Here is a 24,015-nt window from a genome sequence, read left to right on the forward strand (position 1 = left end):
TAGCAGCGGTAGCAGTAGTGGCTTCCAAGGGGCCTCCACGTCACCGGGGCACAGGCGGTGGCGTGGCCACCGCCTCCTGCTCCGTGGCCATCGAGCCGAGCTGAGTCGCTCACAAGCACAGCAGCAGAGGCAGGAGGAGGAAAAGGAAGAGGGTGATGCGGCTGGGCTCGGTCAGCACCCAGTGTCTTCAGCACATGGTGCCGGGCGGGCTCTGCCTCCGCCCAGCCCTGCGGAGCGGTGGCGCTCGGTCGGGGACAGAAAGGAGGAGAAAGAGAAAGGGAAAGAGACGGGCCTCCTCTTACAGGCTCCTCTATCGGAGGCCTTGCAAGCCGGGGAGGAGAGCTGGCCTCCGGGAGCTGTTCGGCCAGGCCCATGGCAGTGCCCTGTGACCGCGTCAGGAGGTAGCAGGAGAAGCTCGCTCGGTGGCAGCCCATCTCCTCCCACCGGCCTCCTTGGCTCCCTTTTCCCAGCCCGCCCCAACTGAGGAGGCCGGCTGTGTGGCTTCAGGGGAAGTGGGAAGGGAGAGCGGCCTCAGGGGGAGGTCGAGTGGGAAAGGGATCCTGAGGGTCATCCAGCCCAGCCCACTTGCAGTGCAAGGAAGATCTTGCACAGTTTTATATGACTTCATCATGTCGTTATTCACCTAAACTGAAATGCTCCAATTATTGCAACCTTCCCTCGGAGGGGGGTTGCTACAACCCAACCCCTGGACCATTTTGGTTGCCCTTTTTGGAACCTTTTCCAGCTCCATAATATCCATTTTCGAGGTCAGCCGACCAGAACTATATGCCGTTAGAATTTCCCTGTAGACCTTTCTGCTAAATATGTGAAGGTCAGGCGAGGGGATGGGGCTTTTGTCAGGGTTGCATTTGTGTTAAAAAGGGGGAGGCGGAGTGTGCCATTTCAATGAAGGAAAGGTAGAGCAAACCATATATATCTGACGGGTGAAATAAAATCAGAGAGGTGATTAAAACCTTCCTAGCTCTCTGAGGCAGCCTTAGGTAGGAGCTGTCAGAACAGGTCAGCCAGTGAAAGCATCACAATCTGATGCTTGAATGCGCTTGAATCTGTGCCAGTTTTTACTGTAGATGGAACCTGTTATCTATTAATACATTAATGTGAAAGTCTTCAGGACCTTGTTTTGCTTTACATCAAGGTGAAGCACCTCAGCAACTACGAATTAAAATTTTAAGCACGATGAATCAATCGAACCTAACTGTGTACGCCATCGTTACCCACCTGAAATTCAAAAACTATGACTTTGGCGGGGAGGGGGTGATGATGATGATGATTTACATTATAATGAATCACCTTTAGCATTTTGGTAACTCCCTTCATCCTATGGGAGCAATCCTGCTTCTGCAATGCTGCCTGTGCAGCTGTGGCCCCAGTGCCTTGTCTGCGTGTAGGGTAGGGTCCTCCCTTTGAGGAATGGAAAGGCCTGCACCACTCCCTTTCTCAAGAGGAGGCAGAGGCTGAGATGCTGAACTGGGGTGAGGAAGATGGATGGCTTTAAAAGAGGATTGGACAAATTCATGGAGGATAAAGCTATCCATGGCTACTAATCATGATGGCTATGCTCTTTCTTCATGGTTGGAGGCCGTCATGCTTCTGAATACCAGATACTAGAAACCACAAGAGAGGAGAGGGTGGTGTAGTGGTTAAGAGCGGTAGACTCATAATCTGGTGGACCGGGTTCGCGTCTCTGCCCCTCCACATGCAGCTACTGGGTGACCTTGGGCTAGTCACACTTCTTTGAAGTCTCTCAGCCCCACTCACCTCACAGAGTGTTTGTTGTGGGGGAGGAAGGGAAAGGAGAATGTTAGCTATTTTGAGAGTCCTTCGGGTCGTGATAAAGCAGGATATCAAATCCAAACTCTTCTTCTTCTTGTGCTCAAGTCCCCCTTGAGTGATTCCACAGGCATTTGGGTGGCTGTTGGGAGAACAGGATGCTGGACTAGATGGGACATTGGTCTTATCCAGCAGGCTCTTCCGTGAAGATGAAATAGGTTGGGCTGACTCACTTCTCTTTCCTCCCTGTCTGCCTCCTTTTGCCTTGTCAATGACAGAGACTTGAGTTTGCATTCATACTAGCAACCGCTCAGTGTTGTTGTTGTTTTAAAAGGACATTCAATTAAAAAAAAACCCCTCTCAATAAGGTGGTAGTTACTAGATCTGTGAGTGCAACCATGCACAAATTTGCACATATCTTGCACATTTATTGGGTTTATTTTGAGGAGCTAGCAGTACTACTCTTGGGATAGACAGTGGCACATTGGCAGTAAGAATGGCATTGGTTTTAATAATCTTGCTTGATTTGGGAAATACTGCATGGACTAAGTGTGTTTGCTCCTTCCAGAAGGTCCCATGTTCAGTCTCTGGCATCTCCAGATAGGATTGGGAATGTCCCCCATCTGAAACTCTGAAGAGCTTCTGCCAGTCAGTGTAGACAATACTGAGCTAGATGGAAAATTGGTCTGACTTGGTGCAGGGCAGATTCTTACATTCCTACTATCAAGGGTCCAAGATGCATTATTCTTCCACAGAGCAGCTGGTTCTGTTGGGAGCCATTAACTGTTGCCAGCTGAGATTGTGTGGCCCAGAATCATGACTGGACAGCTGTCTCTTGTTGCAATGCCCAAGCTCTGGATTTCCTGCATCAAGGAGGGGGTTGGGCAGGACTAGAGGGCTTGCAAGCCCTCCCTCCAGCTGTGTGATTCTATGTCTGGCAAAAAACTTATAATCTTCCACCCAGGGTTTCTCCTCTCCCCATAACCCTTCCTAGTCTAATAGGCATATATAAGAGTTAGTTTAAACAAAGAAAACCTTCTATTAACATAAATTACATTGGCTCCATGAGAAGTTAAGTGTGTGGCTGGGAATAGATTTGCTGAGTAATAAAGGCACCAGGTTACTTTCCCAATAAAGCCTGGTGATTAACAAGTCAATTCATTAAGTGTTCCCGCAGACTTCCATTGAGTTCTGTTCTATGGCAGAAGAAAGGCGTTGTGTGCCATTTCAATGATGAGATGGATGGTTAATGAGCTGCACTTAGCAGACCCCAAGAGCCTATGCAAAATATTCCAGATCTCAGGTGGGAGAGGGATTCTCATGGAACTGCACCAATCTGTTGCCACTCACAAAGACTCAATCACTTCTTTGTCAAAACTACACCTGCTAAAACCCAGGGACGGCCTCAGGGGACCCGCCATGCTGCTGTATGAATAGAGAGAAAGGAGAAGTCACTTATCAATTAATTCCTTAAAAAACAATTTAAAGAATCTTGGATCTGTCTCCTGCTTTTCCGGCCAAAGGAGATTCTGGTTTTATTGCAGCTTCAGATAAAGGTGAACCTGAATCCCAGATCAACAGTAAAGCCAACCTATAGGAACAGATCATACAAGTTCCATAGCAGTAACAAACTATCCAGCAATTTCCAGCAATAAGTCAAATAGCTATTTCTGCATAGCAGGGGGTTGGACTAGATGATCCTCGGGGTCCTTTCCAACTCTGCAATTCTATGATACTATGAACATAGCAAGCTGCCTCCTTAGAGGGCAGAATACTGTTTAACAGAATTTATATACTGCTTGACTGTAGCAAAGTCGCCAAGCAACTTACAGTTTACAAGGAAAACCTCTAAGTGGTTTATTTGTCCACCTGTTCCAATATAGTTTTCTATTAAGTGTGCTTAAGGATTGTAGGTTTTAGTAAGCAACATATATGACTGGGTAGCTACCTCTCAACACAGAACTATTGCACAGTATTCAAAAGTATTTTGAACTCTGTTTAACCCTGGTATTACTGCACTTTTGACTCGAAGAAATATGTAATCCCGAATGTTTTCCATTTCTGCCCTGGCAATGCAAATCGCAAGGATTTTCCTGAATTTCTTAGTATTAACGAAATCTCCTTGTGATAGTAGATTTGATTATGCAACGAATATTATGCTTAAATGCTATTTTGTGTTTGCCACAGTAAGGATTATCAGGAGTTTGATTTATTTAATGCACTACTTAATGCAACACCCCCCATAACAATTGTATGATGAATACCCACTGGGTGCTTGATGGATCCTCCCTCTGCTGTAACTCAGTGGTAGAGCACATGCTGAACATCCCAGGTTCGATCCCTGGCATCTTCTGTTAGGCTGAATAAGACCTCAGACTGAAACACAGGAGAGCTAATTTATGTTCCAACTTTACAGTCCTATGATTCTATATACCAGTACATAATACTAGCTAGAAAGACCAGCAATCTGACTTGGTTTAAAACAATATCCAGTGTTCATGCAGCACCTTTGATCAAGCGGGCAGTCTACACACAGATCACCCTTGCTAAACCTGAGCAGGTGTGGAAGAAAAAAAAGGAAAGGAGAACACTTTCAATAAAATGCAAATGGCATGTGCTTGACTCTAAAATTTTACTTTTGAGTGTTGTTGTTGTTTTGGAGGGATAAGGACAAAGCCAACTTGAGAGATTTATTGTAGCCAAATCCACGCAACATATATAAAAAGGGGATTTCTTACTTATATTTGGCAATGCTCAATGATGTGTCTAAGTTCTAAAAGGATATTACCGTAGAGTGGGTGCCAGGCAGGCCTCTACGGGGTGGGTATTTCATGTAGGGGTTCTGGGCTGTCTCCCACCTTGGCACGGACTAGATCCAGACCTGATTAGCTTCTGCAAGCGAGCTGCTTCATGCGCCATTGGACCATGCCCTTTTAAACTTGTTCAGAATATTTTAGAACTCTACAAACTATCATTTATAGAAGCTTTCATTAAATGAATTCAGCCCCACCTGGAATGAAAGCTGCCTTTGTAGCAGGCTCAGAGAAACTCAATTCCCTGTCCGAAATACTTAAGCTGGCACAAAAAATCTTGGTAAACTCCCCCAGTCCTTCAAGACATTGTGAGGCCATTATCCGAGGCGCCAGAAGCCTAGAAACATGTTGGAACCATTGATAGTTCTTGCTTAAGGACTGAATGGTGCTACCTTTAAATCCAGCCTGGAGTGACCTAAAGCACTTCAGAGAATTACAACTGAAGGCAATGCCTAGGTCAGCCAAGACAGCTAATTCCTGGGATTCTGCCAAGCATCAGTTCAGGGATATTCTTGTAGCCTCTGCACCTGAGACTATTAATGGCACTGAGCATGGTTTATTTTTGAGAGCTGAGCAATATGGAGTATCTCTGAATTGCCTTTCTTAATACTGTATGTGTCCAGTTGTTGTTGTTTTTTATTTTCCACAAAGGCCGTGCTGTGCGTTCCTCAGTTGCATGAAGGAGTTGCTATTAATGAGTTCTGTTTTGCCACACATTAATTCTTATCCCCTTTAATGGCAATATTCTGAACAGAGGCTCTCCCATATTGATGTTGCAAAACATGATGATACCACACCAAAACTTGCAGCCTGCTCCTCTCTCTCTCTCTTGCATATGCAATCTCTCAAGTCATTTTTAGGAATCCTTTTTTAAAAAAAATCATTTCCCCCTACCCTCTAAAGTAGTTTCTAGCCTTCATGATTGCTGAGAGATGTTTGAAAGTACCATGAATGTTACAAAGATTTGAAACAAGGACTGGGATCCGGAAAGGCATATAAGGGCTTGTGCGTGACCAGCAACACTTCTTTTAATTGAAGCTCCCGCCTTGCCCCTACCCTGCTATATGATGAATGTGAAACTTCCTTCAGTTTACTATGTGATTTGGGGTGCAGGTAACAATTTAAGAAACAGTTCTGCAACCTCCCTGAACAATGAAGAAAGAGCTCTGGAGTTATCTGTATCCTGGCCAAGAAGCTAAAGCCTGATTTACGTTCCCATAGAAAGATTTGTGACAGCAATAGGATTATGGTGCCAAGGAGTCAACGTGTAAACCTCCTTCAATGTTTTTGGTGATATCACCAAAATCTGTGTTTTGTCCCTGGTCTTTAAGGTGCCCTTTATAAGAACCCACCGTGCTAACATGCCCTGTAATTGGAAAGCAACAACAGTTTATGATTTAGATTGTCACATGCTCATTCCCGGTCAGACTGCTTTAGATTAAAAGGAGAGCAATAAAAGCTTGGGAGGTGGGGAATATTTGACTCACATTCATTTAATAAATCTCATTAAGGATTTAACAATCAATTCATTATTCAGTGGCACTTGCAACTTGCGAGTGTATAGAAAGGATATTAGTCAGCTTCTCCACATGACCAACTGTACTTCTTCCCTCTATTTAATTTTTGCATGAATCTGAACGCCCTGAGGCAGGAAACCTTGTCTTCTTCAATATTATCAATGCTTGCATCTCTCCCCTAGCACAGACGTCACAGGAACCCAACAATGGCTCTTTCCTAACACCTTCCTTTTCAGTTTGGTATAATGGTACCTCTACCAGTTACAGACGCTTTGGGTTACACGTTTTCAGGTTGCGTACTGCAGGAAACCCGGAAGTACCGGAAATGGTTACTTCTGGGTTTCACCGCATGCGCAGAAGTGCCAAATTGCGTCACTCGCGTGCTCAGATGTGGCGCTGCAGGATACGAACGCTGCAGGTTGCGGACATGCCTCCGTCATGGATTACACCCACAACCTGAGGTTCCATTGTACTGTAAGGATAAGGAACTTGAGGCTCTCGAGGTGTGCAATGGCCATGGATGATGGGCGTTGTAGTCTAACAGCAATTGAATGGCACCATATTGGGTACACGTGGTGTAGGTTAACAGTCGTTGAGAGGAAAAGGAGGAGAAAACAACAACTGGGATAGGCCAGGCCTAAATCCATCCCAAGTAAGGGTGGTCACTGCAGTGACATCAGCAGCACTCCTGCCATAGCCTGAAGTGCTGTGTGCTTTGCATTATCTTGCTTCCCAATCACGGCCCTTAAGGCTTGCTGTTTTCCCAATGATGGCCGCTGGCCTAACAATCTACCAGTGTGCAAGAAAGCAGAGGCGGTCCCTGATATTTACACAACCCCCCACAGTAAATACCTTTAGGAACAATCTGTGCAGAACTATATGTCGTTTAGGACTTTATTTACCACTTACCCAAATATGGCTAGCCAAATGGGGGTTTCTATGATGTATCTACTGTTATAAGTTTTTCTTAGGGGGGATCAGTTCAGGGATCAGTCTAGATCAGAGCTTTCTAAACTGTGTGTCGTGGCATGTTAGCTGCAGTGTGTAGGTGTGTTGCACAAATGCTCCTTCCTCTCCTCACGGGGCTGGTAAGGGGTTAGTTTAACCTCTGGTTTGCTAGTAAAACTGAATTACTGTGTCACAAAATGATGCACGTCTAAAATTTGTGTTACCAACGTGAAAAGTTTGGAAAACTCTGGTGTGATACCTGAGTCCCTTCCAGTTCTGGGGATTCTGTATCCAGCGAGGGTTAGAATATTAGAGGTTGCTGGACTGAACAGGCAAGTTTCTTCAAAAGACCATAGCTGGCCACTTGTGTGACCCCATCAGCATCTAAAATAATGAGCTAGGTTGAGTGATGGAGAACAATAAGTCAAAGTGGGCTGGACTAGAGAACTGTGTATTTGTGAGCTGGGCTGGAAGTGGGGGACCCAGAAACATGTATTGATCTTACTCAGAATCTAAAACTATGACTAATTGAAGAGCTGGACCATAAAGAAGGCTGATCGCCGAAGAATTGATGCTTTTGAATTACGCTGCTGGAGGAGACTCTTGAGAGTCCCATGGACTGCAAGAAGATCAAACCTATCCATTCTGAAGGAAATCAGCCCTGAGTGCTCAATGGAAGGACAGATCGTGAAGCTGAGGCTCCAATACTTTGGCCACCTCATGAGAAGAGGAGACTCCCTGGAAAAGACCCTGATGTTGGGAAAGATTGAGGGTACGAGGAGAAGGGGACGACAGAGGACGAGATGGTTGGACAGTGTTCTCGAAGTTGCGAACATGAGTTTGACCAAGCTGCGGCAGGCAGTGCAAGACAGGAGTGCCTGGCGTGCCCTGGTCCATGGGGTCACGAAGAGTCGGACACGGCTAAACGACTAAACAACAAATTGAAGAGCAAGATCTTTTGTGGTGTTAATGCTGTGACCCCCTCCATCCTATGCTGAGGTTGTATACAGTATATGCACATGAAACCTTACGTTCTCTCTCTGTGGACCTTCATTCTAAAGAAACTGAACCCTGGAAAAACGCTTGAAATCCCTGGAAGATTGGGTATAGTGTGTAACAATCCACATAGTATATATTCTAGGCTATTATAATCTATAAATGGATTCAGCATGTCACACAGTATTGTGGCATATAAGCATTTTACTGAGAATGGCAACTGGGTGAAACTGACGTACTTAAAATTTCAATGCATTTTTATTTTTTTTAAAGAAAGATAGAAAACCCATTGCTTCCTTTTTTATAATTTTTGTCCTCTGGCAAGCCTTCAACGATTTTTAAGGAAAATGCTTCTGTTAGGTATCTGACAAAGAATATCAGTTTTGCAAGGTGGGGGGGATGGACACAGGGAGAAATGATACCTTTGATGTTGGTTTCTCTACATAAATAATTTAAACTTGAGTGCAAATGGCGTATTAGGCAGCCGGTTTCTATTAAACATTAATGACTGTACATTTCATAGTCCCATCTTCTCCAGCTCCATCCTCTGTCTAAACCACATCACTGCAGAAAAGACCAAGAGATAGACTATGGATTTGGCAGGACTAAAACAGACATGAAATATCAAAAGGGCAGAAGCATCTATATCCACTCCCACGTCCTTGCATTCAAGAAGATCAGCCTTTACAATCCAAGCTGATAGCCATTTTTAACTCATTTTAAACAACTTTCTTTAACCCATGTAAGACAATTATTGTACTTTCTCACCTCGAACCAGACATTTTTGGCCCAACAACAGTCCCATTATGTTGCTGGTTCAGTATTATCATGTGTGGATTATAGCCACCTTAGTTCTTTTTCTTCTTTTGTCCCCACCCCCACCCCCAGGTGATACCAAAAATACTTATTGTTTGTCTCCAGAGGGCATCCATACATATTGTCCTTTTCGTTTCATTCTCTATTCTTTTTCAGTTTATAAAGTCATTCAGATCATACATACTGTATATAAAAATATATAGATTGCAGGCCTTTGATTTCCACAAATCATATCAACAAACTTTTTTATTCCAGTATGTTTTAAAAGTGCAAATTCAATCAAGTTGGCACCAAACTGTTGAACTCCAAAAATTGCTTTCTCCAAATCCAAGAATTGTGTGTTTGTTTGTTTGTTTTTTTAAAGTAAAGCCTTTTTTCATATTTTCTTTATCTAGAAATGTGAATTGATCCAGAGAGTTCCAAGGTCAGAAAACTTGGAATGCTTTAAGATGAATCTTTCTTTACTCACAATGTTTTCAAAACATGTTATCCTATTCAATGAGGAAGAAAGCATCCAGCCAAATCTTATGCTTGCTTATATAAATCCTGTGGCCCTACAAATACTGGGACTCCAATTCCCATCAGCCCCTGCCAGCATAACCAATGATTAGGGATGATGGGCACTGGAATCCAGCAACATCTGGGATGCCACAAGTTCCCCTCCCTTGATATAGAACAGGCATCCCCAAACTGCGGCCCTCCAGATGTTTTGGCCTACAACTCCCATGATCCCTAGCTAACAGGACCAGTGGTCAGGCATGATGGGAATTGTAGTCCAAAACATCTGGAAGGCCAGAGTTTGGGGATGCCTGATATAGAAGTAAATCTTGCAGTGATCAGTAGGACCAGCTCCCAGCAGTCTGCATCCCTAAGCTGTTATCTGAAGAACATTTACTAAGGAAGAAGCCCCACTGAGCAAGTTGGGACTTACTTCTGAGTAAGCAGCCTTAGGATTGGACTGTTGATATGCCAGCTGAGCTGACCAAGCAGCAAAGCTCTAAGAGCTGATACGAAACCAGGCAGCTTGGTAAAATATTTTCTGACAATGTTTGCTTGCATTTAAACTTTATTTCATGGTAAGTTGGAACTGGTGTGATGGCAATAAAATTTGTCTAAAGAGTTAGGCAAAAAAGGAAAAGCCTCTTCAATATGAATCACTACATGTATATTAGAGGCCTATTTGTTACCATCTTTAAGATTATATATTAACAAGAAATCTAAGTCTGTGGACTAATTTCCCCAAGGGAGAAGCTCAGCTCAACAGTTTAAAACTGTTGTGAATAAATCATGAGTAAATGTACTAAAAGAATTAGGATTCATTGGCAATGAGAGGACTTTGATAACCCTTGTAGATCTTTTACTTTCCTAAATTTCTTTGAAACAAAAACCACAGCGCCCCAGTGCCTGGCTTTGGTTGTAAGACTGCAGACAAGCAGGGCATATAACCATTGCTATTTATTTTCTTTCTATATGGCTGGTTGTAAGCCAAGATGTGAAACAAGATGGGTCAAAGTGAGTTTACAAATTGGGGTGTCCACTAACCAGAGTTAAGGGTTACGCTGAGCAAACCATGGTTAACACAGATTCCCTGACTCTCCAGGCCAAAGGTAGCCAATATGGTGCCTTCCAGCTGCTGTTCAACAGCCATTCCCATCAGCCCTAGCCAGTATGGATAATAGGTAGGGATGGTGGGAGTTGTAGTCCAACAGCATCTGGAAGGTGCCACATTGGCTGTTCCTGATCTGGGCTCTTGTCTTGCACTGTGACAAGCCAGTTTCACTGGGGGATCTCTTTGTGCATGGGTACATGGGGAGGGCTTAGCTTTGCATCCTAAGCCATAGTTGCAGTGTATGTTTGTGATCGTGTCCAGGGTTATGACAACAAGTTATTGTTAGTGCAGACAAGGGCAGCAAGCAACATTTAACTGATTGAAAAATCCTGGCAGAAGGAAAAAAAAGGTATTCCCACTTTATCCCATGGGCATATGCACACAGCTGCCAAGTACCCGGTGGAGAAATCCGGGATCGGCAGCTGCGCGACACCGGAAGTTGCGTAGACACAACTTCCGGTGTCGCTTTGCCCATCTATGGGCACTGAAAATGGCCGGCACTGGCGTCGGAAGTTGCGTCTACACATGTCCGGAAGTGCGTAGATGCAACTTCCGGTGTCGGCATCGACCATTTTCAGTGCCCATAGATGGGCAAAGCGACACCGGAAGTTGCGTCTATGCACTTCCGGAGCCAGCCATTTTCTGGTGCCCATAGATGGGCAAAGCGGCACCAGAAAAATGGCCACTGACAGGGGAAAAAAAGGAGATTAATGGGGGAGGAGCTGGAACGGGAGACCTCCGGGAAATGGTAAGTAAAAACGGGGGTTTCCCGGGAAATACGGGGTACTTGGCAGCTATGCATATGCAAGCACTCATCCAAAGAAACTTCAAGAAATGCAAAAGGAAGGACTCACACTGTGTGTGATTAACCTAGGGGTCAGCAAGGTTTACCTCGCCTGGGCCGGTTCACTCCAGTGGAGATCACTTTGTGGGCCGGATTGCGCACGCGCGTGAGCATACATACCTGTGATTTCCGGCGATGCGGAAGCAAGTCCCTGTGCCGTGCTGCACCGGTTTAGCGCAGCGCACGGGGACTCACCAAGTGGGTGGCTTGGTTCGGGGGTGGCTCGTCGGCTGGTTTAAACGACCCCCGTGGGCCGCTTGTGACCCATGGGCCTTAGGTTGCTGACCCCTGGATTAACCTATATAATTTACTATAGGTACAAGATGTGCTGTTGGACGCCAACTTAGGTGGCATCAAAAGGGAACTAGGTAAGTGTTTGGAGTATAATGTTATTAATAGCTGTGGTTCTATGCCAGGGGTCCCCAAACTAAGGCCCGGGGGGCCAGATGCAGCCCAATCACGTTCTAAATCCGGCCCGTGGACGGTCCGGGAATCAGCGTGTTTTTACATGAGTAGAATGTGTCCTTTTATTTAAAATGCATCTCTGGGTTATTTGTGGTGCCTGCCTGGTGTTTTTACATAAGTAGAATGTGTCCTTTTATTTAAAATGCATGTCTGGGTTATTTGTGGGGCATAGGAATTTGTTCATATTTTTTTTCAAAATATAGTCCGGCCCCCCACAAGGTCTGAGGGACAGTGGACTGGCCCCCCGCTGAAAAAGTTTGCTGACCCCTGTTCTATGCTGTAGGATCAGGGACAGCCTAGTTCTGAATGCCAGACACTGGGGAACAGTGGGATAAACCTGGAGCCATTGTGTTCTGCTTGTGGATGACCCAGAGGTATCTGGATAGCTGCTGTTGGCAACAGGGCGCTGGACATTTTGTCTGAATCTAGCTGTACTCGTGCGTCCTTTTCAGACCCTGGTCCATAGGATAAAGATGCTTGCCTTTTAATGATTCCTATCTACACATTTAATAAGATTTTTTTTAAAAATCAGGTGTGCATGTGCCGAATACCTGGAAACACCCTTTGGGATGCATTAAGTACTTAGTAATTCTCCAGTCTTTGCCATAGTATGAGCAGTGAGTGCATCGCATTTTGAATTAATCAATTTTGGAAAGGTTTTGTTGACTTACATCCCCCATGCACCCAGGATAATATGACATTGCACTAAAGCAATTAGTGACACAGTATTATGCAGAAATAAATTGGTTTGACTGTGTTTCTTGTAATCAGCATAAATAATACCGCACATGGTGAAATGGCATGGAATATTAACAGGTCTGAAATTCAAAATGAGAAGAGTAACAAAGCAACATTTTGGTTTTAAAAACAGGTCTTGGCCATCTTAAAAAGATATACTGTACCTGACTGAGCTTTAAATACTTATGCTAATGTTTTATTGTTGATGGATAATAATGAATACATTTTTAGTATGGTGTCAATAGTCAAGAGCATTTTTATTTGCCCAGGCAGGCACATTATGTGACCCATGAGAGCAGAAAAATAACCAGACAGTACAACGGTGATTGGATAAAATCAGGCCAAATCTTTATTGACGGCAGCAGGCAGGCCAAGGGTTGGTGTGGCATTGGGTCCCAGGATCAGTTCATCATTCCACAAGCCCCATGCTGATTAAATGGATCCGCTGGTAGTCAGACCTCAAAGGTTACATTTACGCCATTTCCTTTACACCCGGCAACACATGATACAAATCTCTGACACGTTGCAGCTACCACACCCAATAGCTGGTGCCGTGTCTGTCTCATTAACTAGTCGTTGTGCCAACGGAGTCCGTTTCTAACAATAACAAGGGAAAATACGACACCAGAGGCCAACCAGTACTAAGTGTAACTTGGGGTGTGGATCAAAACACTTTATATCATGTAAACATTTTGGTTAATGTCACATAAGAACATAAGAATAGCTTGCTGGGTCAGGCTAATGGCCTGTCTAGTACAGCATCCTGTTCTCACAGTGCAGAACGTGAGAACAAGCACTCTCCCCTCCTGTGATTTCCAGCAATGGACGTTCAGATTCAGAAGCATTGCTGCCTCCCATCTGTGGTCGCAGAGCATATCCACCATGGTCAGTAGCCATTGACAGCTCACTTCCTCTCCCACATTATACTACATTATACTTCCTCTCTTATCTCATTATACATGATAAAGCGATCTTCAGCCATCTCACCCCTTGCTTTTTCATGCAAGACCATTTGCAGTCGTCAACAGCTATCAGTCAGTCAGTCAATCACCCATTTCCACCACCCTTCTGAGTGATACCCCCTCCCCACCCTTTCTCTACATATAAGCGTCTGGGGACTTCTATTTCAGTGTATCTGAAGAAGTGTGCATGCACACGAAAGCTCATACCAAAATAAAAAAACTTAGTTGGTCTTTAAGGTGCTGCTGGAAGGAATTTTTTAATTTTGTTTCCTGTCCCACAGTTAAGAAATGGGAAGCATCAGTTGCAGCCTGATCATAATCAGAAGTGGATTCTGCCGAGTTCAGTGGCAGGTGATTCCTGCATTACAGGGGGTGGACTAGATGATACTCGGGGTCCCTTCCAACTCTACGATTCTATTATTCTAGGTGCTCTCTGATATGTGTGCATAGGATGGGCAGTTTTTGCTGTTGCGTTTGGATGCAGAACAGAATAAAGATGACTTAGGGTGGCCAGCTATACTTCACCAGAAAAGAGGATGCTTGGGCTGTATACACACCATACAATGAACGCACACTTCTCTCACCCCCACCCCCCGAAAAGAATCTTGGGAACTGTAGTTTGCACGTCACATAGTTACAGCTCCCAGCATCCTCCTTAACAAACTATGATTCCCAGTATTCGTGAGCAGGTGGGTGAATGTGCTATGGGACTGAATTTTTGCTATGGGACTGAATGTCTTTGAAAGGTTAATGTGCTGATCCAACCTGTATTTTTTGTGGTTTGTGGTACATTCATATCAGGCAAACAGAGAGTCTCCTGTCTGCAGTGTAAACATTTATTCATTATTTCTCAATGAATGCATTTTGAATGCCCTCCCTTAATTGCCCTTATATCAGTTTTAGTTGTCACCGTTTGTGTATGTTAATTGCTGCTTTCCTTTTTTCCCCTCTCTTTTAATTGTTTTATCGGGGAGGGAATTGGTATGAAATCAAAAGATTAGGAATCAGAGATCAACCATGAATTTCTCCATCTCCTCAATGAGGGCAGAGAAACTGGGGCAATTAATAGGATATTCAAACCTACTTGCGCTCATCGGGAATAAATAAAATGGGCCGAACCTGCAAATAGGGAGGAATAATGCACCATTACTTCAAGGTATGGGAGCCTCAATAGTGAATGCTTTTGTAGGCTGGTGTTAGGGCTGGAGTCAGATGCAGGTCAGCACGAGGAGGCAAAGTCAGCTGTTTGTGAAGTTAACTCTTTATTCAAGGAAACAGCATGCAACTCAGCAATACTTCCCAGTAGGTCTTACCCCTATGGAGCAGTTGCCAGGACTGAAGGTCCCTGCCTTTCATACCTCCCTAAGGCTCCTACTCCTCTGGATGTCTCCCAAGCAGTCTCAAATGGCATCTGCGCACCTCCGGTCTCTGTTCTGCCCTCCTCATTATCCTGTGCGTTCATTGAGACCAAGGAGGAGGGGAACTTGTTGCAAAAGGAGAGGGAGAGTCCTTGGATTCTACAGCAGCCTCTTAACCCACCTCCTCTGCTTCAGCCTCGGAATCTGAACTGCTCCTTGTCACCAGCTCTCCCAGCTCACTAAACCCTGTTGCCCCTTCAGCACCCAGCCCCTCCTCCCAATCTTCTCCCTCTGACCTCTCCTCAGTGTCCTACCTCCGTTCCCCTGGCTCTGAGCCTTCCTCCTCTGGGGTTTCCTTTAGGAGTACTCCCACCACTCCTCTTCGTCCAGCCAGTCCCTGAGAGCTGACTGCTGCTGCAATTGCATTTTCTAATTAAGAAAGATCTGAAAAAGCACAGGTGGGCAGCATTAAAAAAAGAACGGAAATGCAGTGGGCCGATGACAAGTTCCTCTAGATCTTTTAAGTTCTGTTGGAAGCCGCCCAGAGTGGCTGGGGAAACCCAGCCGGATGGGCGGGGTACAAATAATAATAATTATTATTATTATTAACATGGAGTAACAAGGGTGGCAATTCAAGAGAAAGGGGCTAAGACGAAAACCACTTACGCCTGAAGGTAGTGCGATACGATAGGGAATATCCTTGCTGAGACTATATCCAAGCAACAGCCTCCATACAGCTGACTGAATGACTTACCGGTACTTCTAAACCACAAGGACAGGAAGCATTCTTTGGGGATGAAAAGAGAGGTACACAGTCTTGCAGCACTGTGTGGCGTAGTCCCAGGGTAGGCACTTCTCTGTACTTTTTCACATCTGCTGGCCTTGCTAATTCCCTGCTGTGCTCTTGAGCAACTGGAAATCAGTGCTAAGATCATCACAGCCCCTCTGGGACTGGCAGCGATGAAGCCACAAACATCCTCCATCTGGAAGCACCCTGACAGATTAAAGAGTTTATAGCAAACAACAAGCCAAACGCAGGTCTAGAGTGTGCTGTTGCGACATCCACAACTGGTTTGCATGAACCGGAAGAACGATCTGCAAATCGAGGGCAACATTCAACATTGCTACTGAGTTTACAGCTTCTCGTACCGCCTTGGAAGCACTGGCTTCAGAAGGATGTTGACAAAATATTAAGCAGCCTCCACCACTGTGGGCAGGAAGCATTGAGACAGAGTTGCTGCTATTGTTGCTTATTAAATTTGTATACCACCCTTCACCCAAAGATCTAAAGGTGCTACCCATTATAAAAATACAAGATCAAAACACAAAATACATAATAGAACAAGAACAAGACCAAAACAAGCAATCAAAAGTGCATGTGGAAAAAATAGATCTGTTCCAGTCCACATGCACATTAACACTCTGGTGTGTTCACAGGATGGCATGGTGGATGTAGCTTCTTTTGTTCAAGAGGTGAGGCAGAAGCTGCTTTTATTCTGATGAAGCAGATGCTTAATTTTGGAGATGAACTAAAACAGGCATTTGCTGGAGGTGTTTGGATCTTTTGAAGCTGCTGTTTGGGAGATTTTTTTTGGATCTCCCAGAGCTGCTATTAGACCCACAGTGGGAAAAATGACATACATGATACAAGTATCTCTATTTAGTGGGGTTGGGGTTGCCACCTTTGTTCTGGCAAAATACAGGACATGGCAAGATGGGGCAGTTAGGGGCTGGTTTTTGTTTTCATCTGGTGCTGAAGTGACTTCAGAGCAATCCATTATAATCTATTGCAGCCTAACAGGATGGCACCTCTGGAATTTGACACACACACACACACACACACACACACACACACACACACACACACGTAAATCTTTCTGTGCTTGGCTACCCGGAGCTTAAATATATGACCTTTCACATACCCTTTCAAACACATGCATTGGGAAAAGATCCCTAATTTGGCAAAGAGAGAGAGAATGATGTAACATTTCACATTGAAATACAGGGCAATCCTGTATTATACAGGACAGGTGGCAACCCTCAGTGGGGTGGGGGATTTAGACTGAGGACATGGTGTTGGGAGAAAGGGTTAAATGCCTCATGGTCCCAGAGCTGCTCCTCCAGTGAAAAAATGTAGGCTACTACACCTGCTTTAAAAAGGTAAAAGGACCCCTGACCATTAGGTCCAGTTGCGGACGATTCTGGGGTTGCGTGCTCATCTCGCTCTATAGGCCAAGGGAGCCGGCGTTTGTCCACAGCCAGCTTCCAGTTCATGTGGCCAGCATGACTAAGCTGCTTCTGGCAAACCAGAGCAGCACACTGAAACGCCGTTTACCTTCCCGCCGGAGCGGTACCTATTTATCTACTTGCATTTTCACGTGCTATCAAACTGCTAGGTTGGCAGGAGCAGGGACCGAGCAGCGGGAGCTCACCCCATTGTGGGGATTCGAACTGCCGACCTTCTGATAGGCAAGCTCTGTGCTTTAACCCACAGCGCCACCCGCATCCCAGCATCTGCTTTAGGCCCTGTCTAAACTATACATTTAAAGCAGAATCATACATGGCTTTCCCCAAAGTTTCCTGAGAGTTTTTAGGAGCCCCCCCCTGAGTGCTGAAGCAATCAAGGCCTCCTTTCTTGGAAACTTTGGGAATTGTCATGCTCTGAGGAGAATAAGGATCACCTAACAATTCTCAGCACTCTTAATGAACTACCGTTCCCAGCACTCTTTGGGAGAAGCCATGGCTGTCTGAAGGCGTAGGATGTGCATGGTGCAATGGGAACAAGTATGCTAGCTCCTACCTTCACCACTGTGAGATTGAGGGCAACTGTCTGAAGTAGGGAAGATTGTATTTGCTTAAGCAGGACTGCTGGGATGGGACTGTCATATGCTAACAGCTTGTGCCTCCCTTGTTGCATTATTCACACACAGCCCACCACCACACAAGATCACACTTTGGAGGGGTTGGGGAAGTGGTTCCTATGCTATAGGGGCCACAGTGGCAGGGGAGGACAAATCCAACCCTGATTTCTGACTTCAGAGCAATCTGATCTCTGAGAAAAGCTGAAAGCAGACACGACCTGATGCAGTATTAATGTCAGAACTTCCAATTATGGAAAATATGGATAATCTAACTAATGAAACACCAAGCCTTCAGCATTAGCAAAGACATCACCACATTTTCCATTTAGAATTGTTTTATTTAATACTCACAACTGCCCATTCTAATAAAGAAGATTAAAATTCAGATGAATGTTAAACATTTATTTCGCTTACAGAGTTGTATAATGTTATTAAGTATTGAGATCCCAGAGAGACACTGACGGTCAGAGTAGATAATACTTAACAATTCTGGGACAAATAGTTTAAGCTGGATGGGCAAGTAGTTTAACCTGGAATAACCCGGTATTGTCTTAGTGGACTATTCACACCTGTACTCTGTGAAGTGATGAATAATATATTGAAAGGAGGGAAGATCCCGAATACATTGAAAGAGGCATATATAACATTAATCCCTAAGCAAGATAAGCAAGATACAGATTGTTTGAATGTCAAGAATTTTAGGCCAATATCGTTGTTAAAGGTAAAGGTAAAGGACCCCTGACCATTAGGTCCAGTCGTGACCGACTCTGGGGTTGCGCGCTCATCTCGCATTATTGGCCGAGGGAGCCGGCGTATAGCTTCCAGGTCATGTGGTCAGCATGACAAAGCCGCTTCTGGCAAACCAGAGCAGCACATGGAAACGCCGTTTACCTTCCCGCTGTAGCGGTTCCTATTTATCTACTTGCATTTTGACGTGCTTTCGAACTGCTAGGTTGGCAGGAGCTGGGACCAAGCAACGGGAGCTCACCCCGTCACAGGGATTCGAACCGCCGACCTTCTGATCAGCAAGCCCTAGGCTCAGTGGTTTAACCACAGCGCCACCTGGGTCCCAATATCGTTGTTAAGCAATGATTATAAGCTTTTCGCAGATATTATGGCAACTAGATTAAAAGAAATTCTCAGTGAGACTAAGCAGGTTTTCTTCCTGGTCGACGATTAAAAGATAATGTAAGACATATAGTGGACATAATAGAATATTTGAGATCAGGAATGATAAACAAGCAGCATTAATAGATGCAGAAAAAGCTTTTGATAATATTTCTTGGCATTTTATGAAGAAAAGCTTAGAAATGATGGGAGTAGGAGGAACTTTCCTGAGAGGAAATGAGGCAATATACTCTGAACAGAAGGCAAAATTTATTGTAAATAATGTATTGACAGATTATTTTGACATATCAAAAGGTACTTGACAAGGATGTCCACTGTCCCCATTACTATTCATCGCGGTACTGGAGGTATTGACAAATAGGTTAAGAGAAACCTCTGAAGTGAAAGGTATAAAAATTGGTGTAAAGGAATTCAAGTTAAAAGCCTTTGCAGATGATTTGGTTTTAACATTAGAGGAACCTCAGTTCAGTGTACCAAAAGCACTGGAGGAAATTGAAGAATTTGGGCAATTAGCAGGATTTAAATTGAATAAAATTAAGTTGGATTTGAAGATAAAAAAATCTAGATTTCAAATCAAAATGTTGGAATGCAGAAGTAAATTATTATCTAAAATGTACAACTTTTTATTGGAATGGTTTACAAAGGATGAATTGACGAAAGAAGTCATGATAAAATGGGCAATAGATTTTGGGCACAACATTGACTATGATGCATGGTTAAGATAATGGAATGAAAGTTTATAATTCACAGCATGTGTTACTTTGAAAGAAAATGTAATGAAAATGATGTATAGATGGTACCTAACACTGGTCAAGTTGGCTAAAATGTATAGGATGAGCAATAGAACATGTTGGAAATATAAAGATAAGGATGGAGACTTTTACCATATGTGGTGGACATGTGATAAGGTTAAAGCATTCTGCAAATTGATTTATAATGAGTTGAAAAAGATGTTTAAATATACCTTTCCCAAAAAGCCGGAAGCTTTTTTGCTGGGCTTGATGGGAGAGGGAATAGCAAAGGAAGATCAAAGATTATTTATGTATGCAACAAAGGCAGCGAAAATATTATTATCCCCAAAGTGGAAAACACAGGAATTACCAACACTGAAGGAGTGGCAGACAAAGATGATGGATTATGCGGAACTGGCAAAACTGACCTGCAGAGTCCGAAACTAGGACAAATTAAAATTCCAAAGAGATTGGAGTAAATTCATTGACTATATTAATAACAACTGTAGAAGCTTGAAGACACTAGTGGGATTGAAATAAATCCTACGACCTGGACTTGATTCAATAAGATGAAACTGTGAGATATAGACTGGAAAAGGGAAAACCGGATGGCGGGAGGGAGGGAAGTCATAAGCTCGGCAGAGCGGAGGGGAATGAGATTGATTGTTATATGTTGGAATTTATTGGTTTTTGTTTAAAGTGAAAATTTAATAAAAAATATTTTTAAAAAAGAGAGAGAGAGACTACCTAAGGAGGAGGAAGCGGATAGGCAGTGCTACTTCCTGGAGTGGCTGTAAGAAGGCAGGTGGGTGAGAGCAGACTGAGGTTGATGGGGCCATGCCCCATTTCCCTAAGGTACCACTAGCCTCCACCAGGGTGGCAGGAGTGCAGTTTATGTGTGTGGTGCTTTCCCCTTTGCCTCTGTCTGGCACTGTCTGTGCATGAGCATCCTGATCAGACTTGTTCAGGGATCTGTGTTACTGGAAGGAGGTTACACACAGGAGCTGGGTTGGATAGTGTGATGAAATGAGAATGTTGCTTCTGGTGTATGATCTGCCATGGCTGTTCTTCCCCATTCATTGCTTCATGCTGCAGTGATCATAGAATCATAGAGTTGGAAGGGATCCCAGGGGTCATCTAGTCCAACCCCCCGCAATGCAGGAACCACGGCTAAAGAAACCTGTTTAAAAACCTCCAATGAAGGGGAGTCTGCTGCCTTTCAAGGCAGCCCACTCCAAGTGGAGCAGCATTTAACCATCAAGTGCCAGGCACGTGTGAACTCATCCTTGCGTGTTTGTATATTTACTGATATTTTTACACTCTCTGGCCGGTGGCTGCATGCTGTATTTCTTCATTACGCATACTGTTATTTGGGGCAGAATCTCCCTCTCTTGTACTGCGCCAAGAACCCAGACGGTTTTAGGCAATCCCAGCGTTTTAGTCAAAAAAAAGGGAGGGAAAAAAGGAAGGGAAAAAAATAGTGTCGCATCCACGGCGTACAAGACATTCTACAGCAAGATGAGTCATAGCCTTTACCAACAGCTTGGAGAGAGAGAATGCAGGCTCTGAATGGAATTGGCCAAAGGCTGCGTTCGACTGAAATGGTGCTTTTCCATTTCCATTTCATTTTTCCATTCCGTGTTTTCTTTCAATGTACTTTGCAGCCTTCTCTGAGAGGTGTGTGTGTACAGTATTTAACCAACCAACCTGCAGCTCAAACGAGAAAGGAAACTGAATCGCAAGCGTCGACCCCCTGCTTTGATCACTACAGTATTCCTGCATGCTCATCCAATCTGGACCCCGCTTGACCCGTCATGTATTGGAAATGGAGCTGGGTGGGGAGCGGGGGAGAGAGAGTCGGAAACTTGCAGCGGCGTGACTCGCCTGGCAATCGCCCCGTCGCCACACCCCCTTCTACCTTCCCAGCGCCCCGGTCTCAGCAGCCGGTGGGGGCGGGGAGTAGGAGAGCGCCCGGTCTGCCTACCAATCGGCAGCAGCAGATGCTTTGTTCCTAACAAAGGCACCTTCGGCCCCAAGATCCCCTTAGTCCCCAATAGTTTGCTGCCTGGTTCTCGCTCTCCGGTGACCACAGGGCCGCGGGCTCCTTGGGGCAAAGGAGAGGCGCGCAGCCCGACGCGCTGGCGTAGAGGAAACAGGCAGCGCCAAAAGAGCGCGCTCGCGGCGCCTCTTATCGCGGACACTCCTCGGCAAGGAGCCTTTTATGACCGGGCGAGCCGTTTATGGGATTGTTGTCCTTGTGTGTGACGCTCGTCGTACAGGATTTCCTCCCCAAATAGCTGAGTGGGGAGCCTGATCCGTCACGACTGCTGCTTGGGCGATGCAAAGCCCGGGTGGACCTGGTGAGCGTCCCCGCCCCCCTCCCGCCCCTTAGCGAGGAGGGGAAAAAAAAGAAAGGAAACAAAAGAGGGAGGTTGAACATCATGTCATTCCAAAAGAAAAAAAGCAAACCTTGCAAAATAGGCTGGTGGAATATTTGGCGTGTTGGTTGCTTTTAAGAAGCAGGGCGCTTGGAAGGTAGGCAAGCCGGTTTTTGTGTATTTTTATTTTATTTTTTAAAAAAGGCATACAGTAGCTCTATTTTCTGCCACCCACCTTTTGCTATAACGGAGCGGCGCCCCTCTCGGAGGCGTCGGTGAAAAGCGTCAGAGGAGCCGCGGTGGCAGGATGGAGAACCCACCTAGAGGGGCCCCTTGACGCGAGCACATCCTCCGTCGGGCAGCCGCGCTCGCTGCAGCCTGGAGCTAATTCTGCTGCACAATTCTCGTGGCACAGACTCGCCTGCAAGTGTCCTGAGCCCTTCCGTAAGAAAAGGAGACAAAGGGGGTCGAAGGGGGCGGTAGGAATTCGCAGGAGGAGGAGACGAGCAACATCCTGCTGCCTGCATCGTTTGGTCAGGAAGGTCTAAGGCTGGCTTTGCCTGAACTTCACCCTCTCTACCTATCCAATGATGTGGGCAGATATTCAGAATAACCGGTGTTGAGAAGCAGATTGCTGGTGGGGGGGGGGGACTGGAAAAAAAAAGAAGAGAAGAAACTCCAGCGAAGGGATTCTTTGATTACTTAGGACTTGAAACTCTCCCCGCCTTCTGCCAAGACGTGGAGATGCACACATAGTTTTAAATGCAAAGTAGAATATTTAGTTAGAAAACAAGGCTCTGCAGCAGAGAAATCGATCACTTCCATCACGATCCTCGGTGTGTTTACTCAGAAGTAAGCCTCAGTGGTTTTAATGGGACTTATTACCTCCTAAGTGTGTGTGGTGTTGCAGCATTAGTCATTTTTCCTTCCAGGTAGAAGACAGCTTTATTATGGGGTTAAATGGCAACTTGGAGTGGGATCATGACAACAACTTCAGTGCATAATGGTATTTCATTGTAGTCTTATCTTATGGAGCAGGAAAATAGCATAACATACTTCCTTAAGGCCCCCTCCTATCAAGCGGAGAGTCGAGAGCCTACATTTCCAGATGAAAAGTTTGCTCTGTATTGGATCAACCTCCATTCTTCGTCTGGTTTTTCTTGCAAAGAGAGGAAACACAATTAAAGCAACCACTGATGAATATGTGTTTGAGAAGGAAGAAAAAGCAATACTTGTTTCTAAAGGACAGCATGGCAAAACCATGTGAAGTTTTGCATTTCCTCTTAAAAACTGATCTAGCACAGATGGCAAGAAACTCTCTTTTGACTAACCTTTTCTTACTGTGTAAAATGCTGCTGCACAAGAAGATGCTTTAATTTATACCTGGGATTTATCAAGGGGAACCGTTGCCTTCATTTAGGATAAGTTGTTAAACGTATATGATTCCTTTTGTGATTTTTAAAAAACGAAATACTAGTGAATTGCATTAATGGATGGACGCATAGCTAGAAAACCTTCTGGAAATTCTGCCCTTGAATCTTGGAGATTCTCACTTATGTGGAATACAATACTTTTTTTGCAATAGCCCATGACACTAACTGATGCTGCAGTTGTTGCGGAATGTATCTATGAATTCCGTAACAGATAAAGCTTTTGGACAAGGAAAAGACTGAGGCCGATAGAACCATGAACATGATGCATGTAAACAATTTTCCATTCAGGAGGCATTCGTGGATATGGTGAGTAAACTGCTGCACACTTCAATGTGGAGTTATCCCAATACTTGTTTGCTGTATGCTGTGGCAATCGATTCCTTAGCACCAAGGGATGGCGATGCAAGTGAGGAACTGTAATCGAGAGATGCATTAAAAATAAATAAATCCCACACTGGGGATGTAATGCAAGTTTTACAACACAAGAGAAACCCAACAGGGAAAATGTGTACATTTTATGATGTCATTCTTGTTTTTCCTTGAACCCAGCACCATGAAAACACATTCCCTCCCCTTTCTGTCGCCTTGTTGAATTTGATGACTTTGACAGAAAATAGAACTTCTGTT

At 44.7% G+C, this 24,015-nt stretch overlaps 1 protein-coding gene across 13 annotated transcripts in view; it reads left to right on the forward strand.

Moving 5' to 3' along the window:
- The window catches only part of PDE4D (phosphodiesterase 4D), a 636,676-nt gene that overhangs the window by 309,779 nt on the left and 302,882 nt on the right, over window positions 1–24,015 (forward strand). Inside the window, exon 1 of one of the 13 annotated variants that reach the window (XM_060280276.1) lies at window positions 11,083–23,694. The exons of 10 other annotated variants lie outside the window; for them this stretch is intronic. Coding sequence is in view for 1 of the 3 variants with exons in the window: in XM_035100840.2 (XP_034956731.1) it covers window positions 23,642–23,694 (53 nt within the window). In the remaining 2 variants the exon portion in view is untranslated. Of the gene's footprint in view, window positions 1–11,082; window positions 23,695–24,015 lie in introns of those variants that run through there. 2 more of the 13 variants (XM_035100840.2, XM_060280279.1) reach the window with 2 other exon arrangements.

This window comes from Zootoca vivipara, chromosome 11 (genome assembly GCF_963506605.1).
Source record: "Zootoca vivipara chromosome 11, rZooViv1.1, whole genome shotgun sequence".
Taxonomy (NCBI): Eukaryota; Metazoa; Chordata; class Lepidosauria; order Squamata; family Lacertidae; genus Zootoca; species Zootoca vivipara.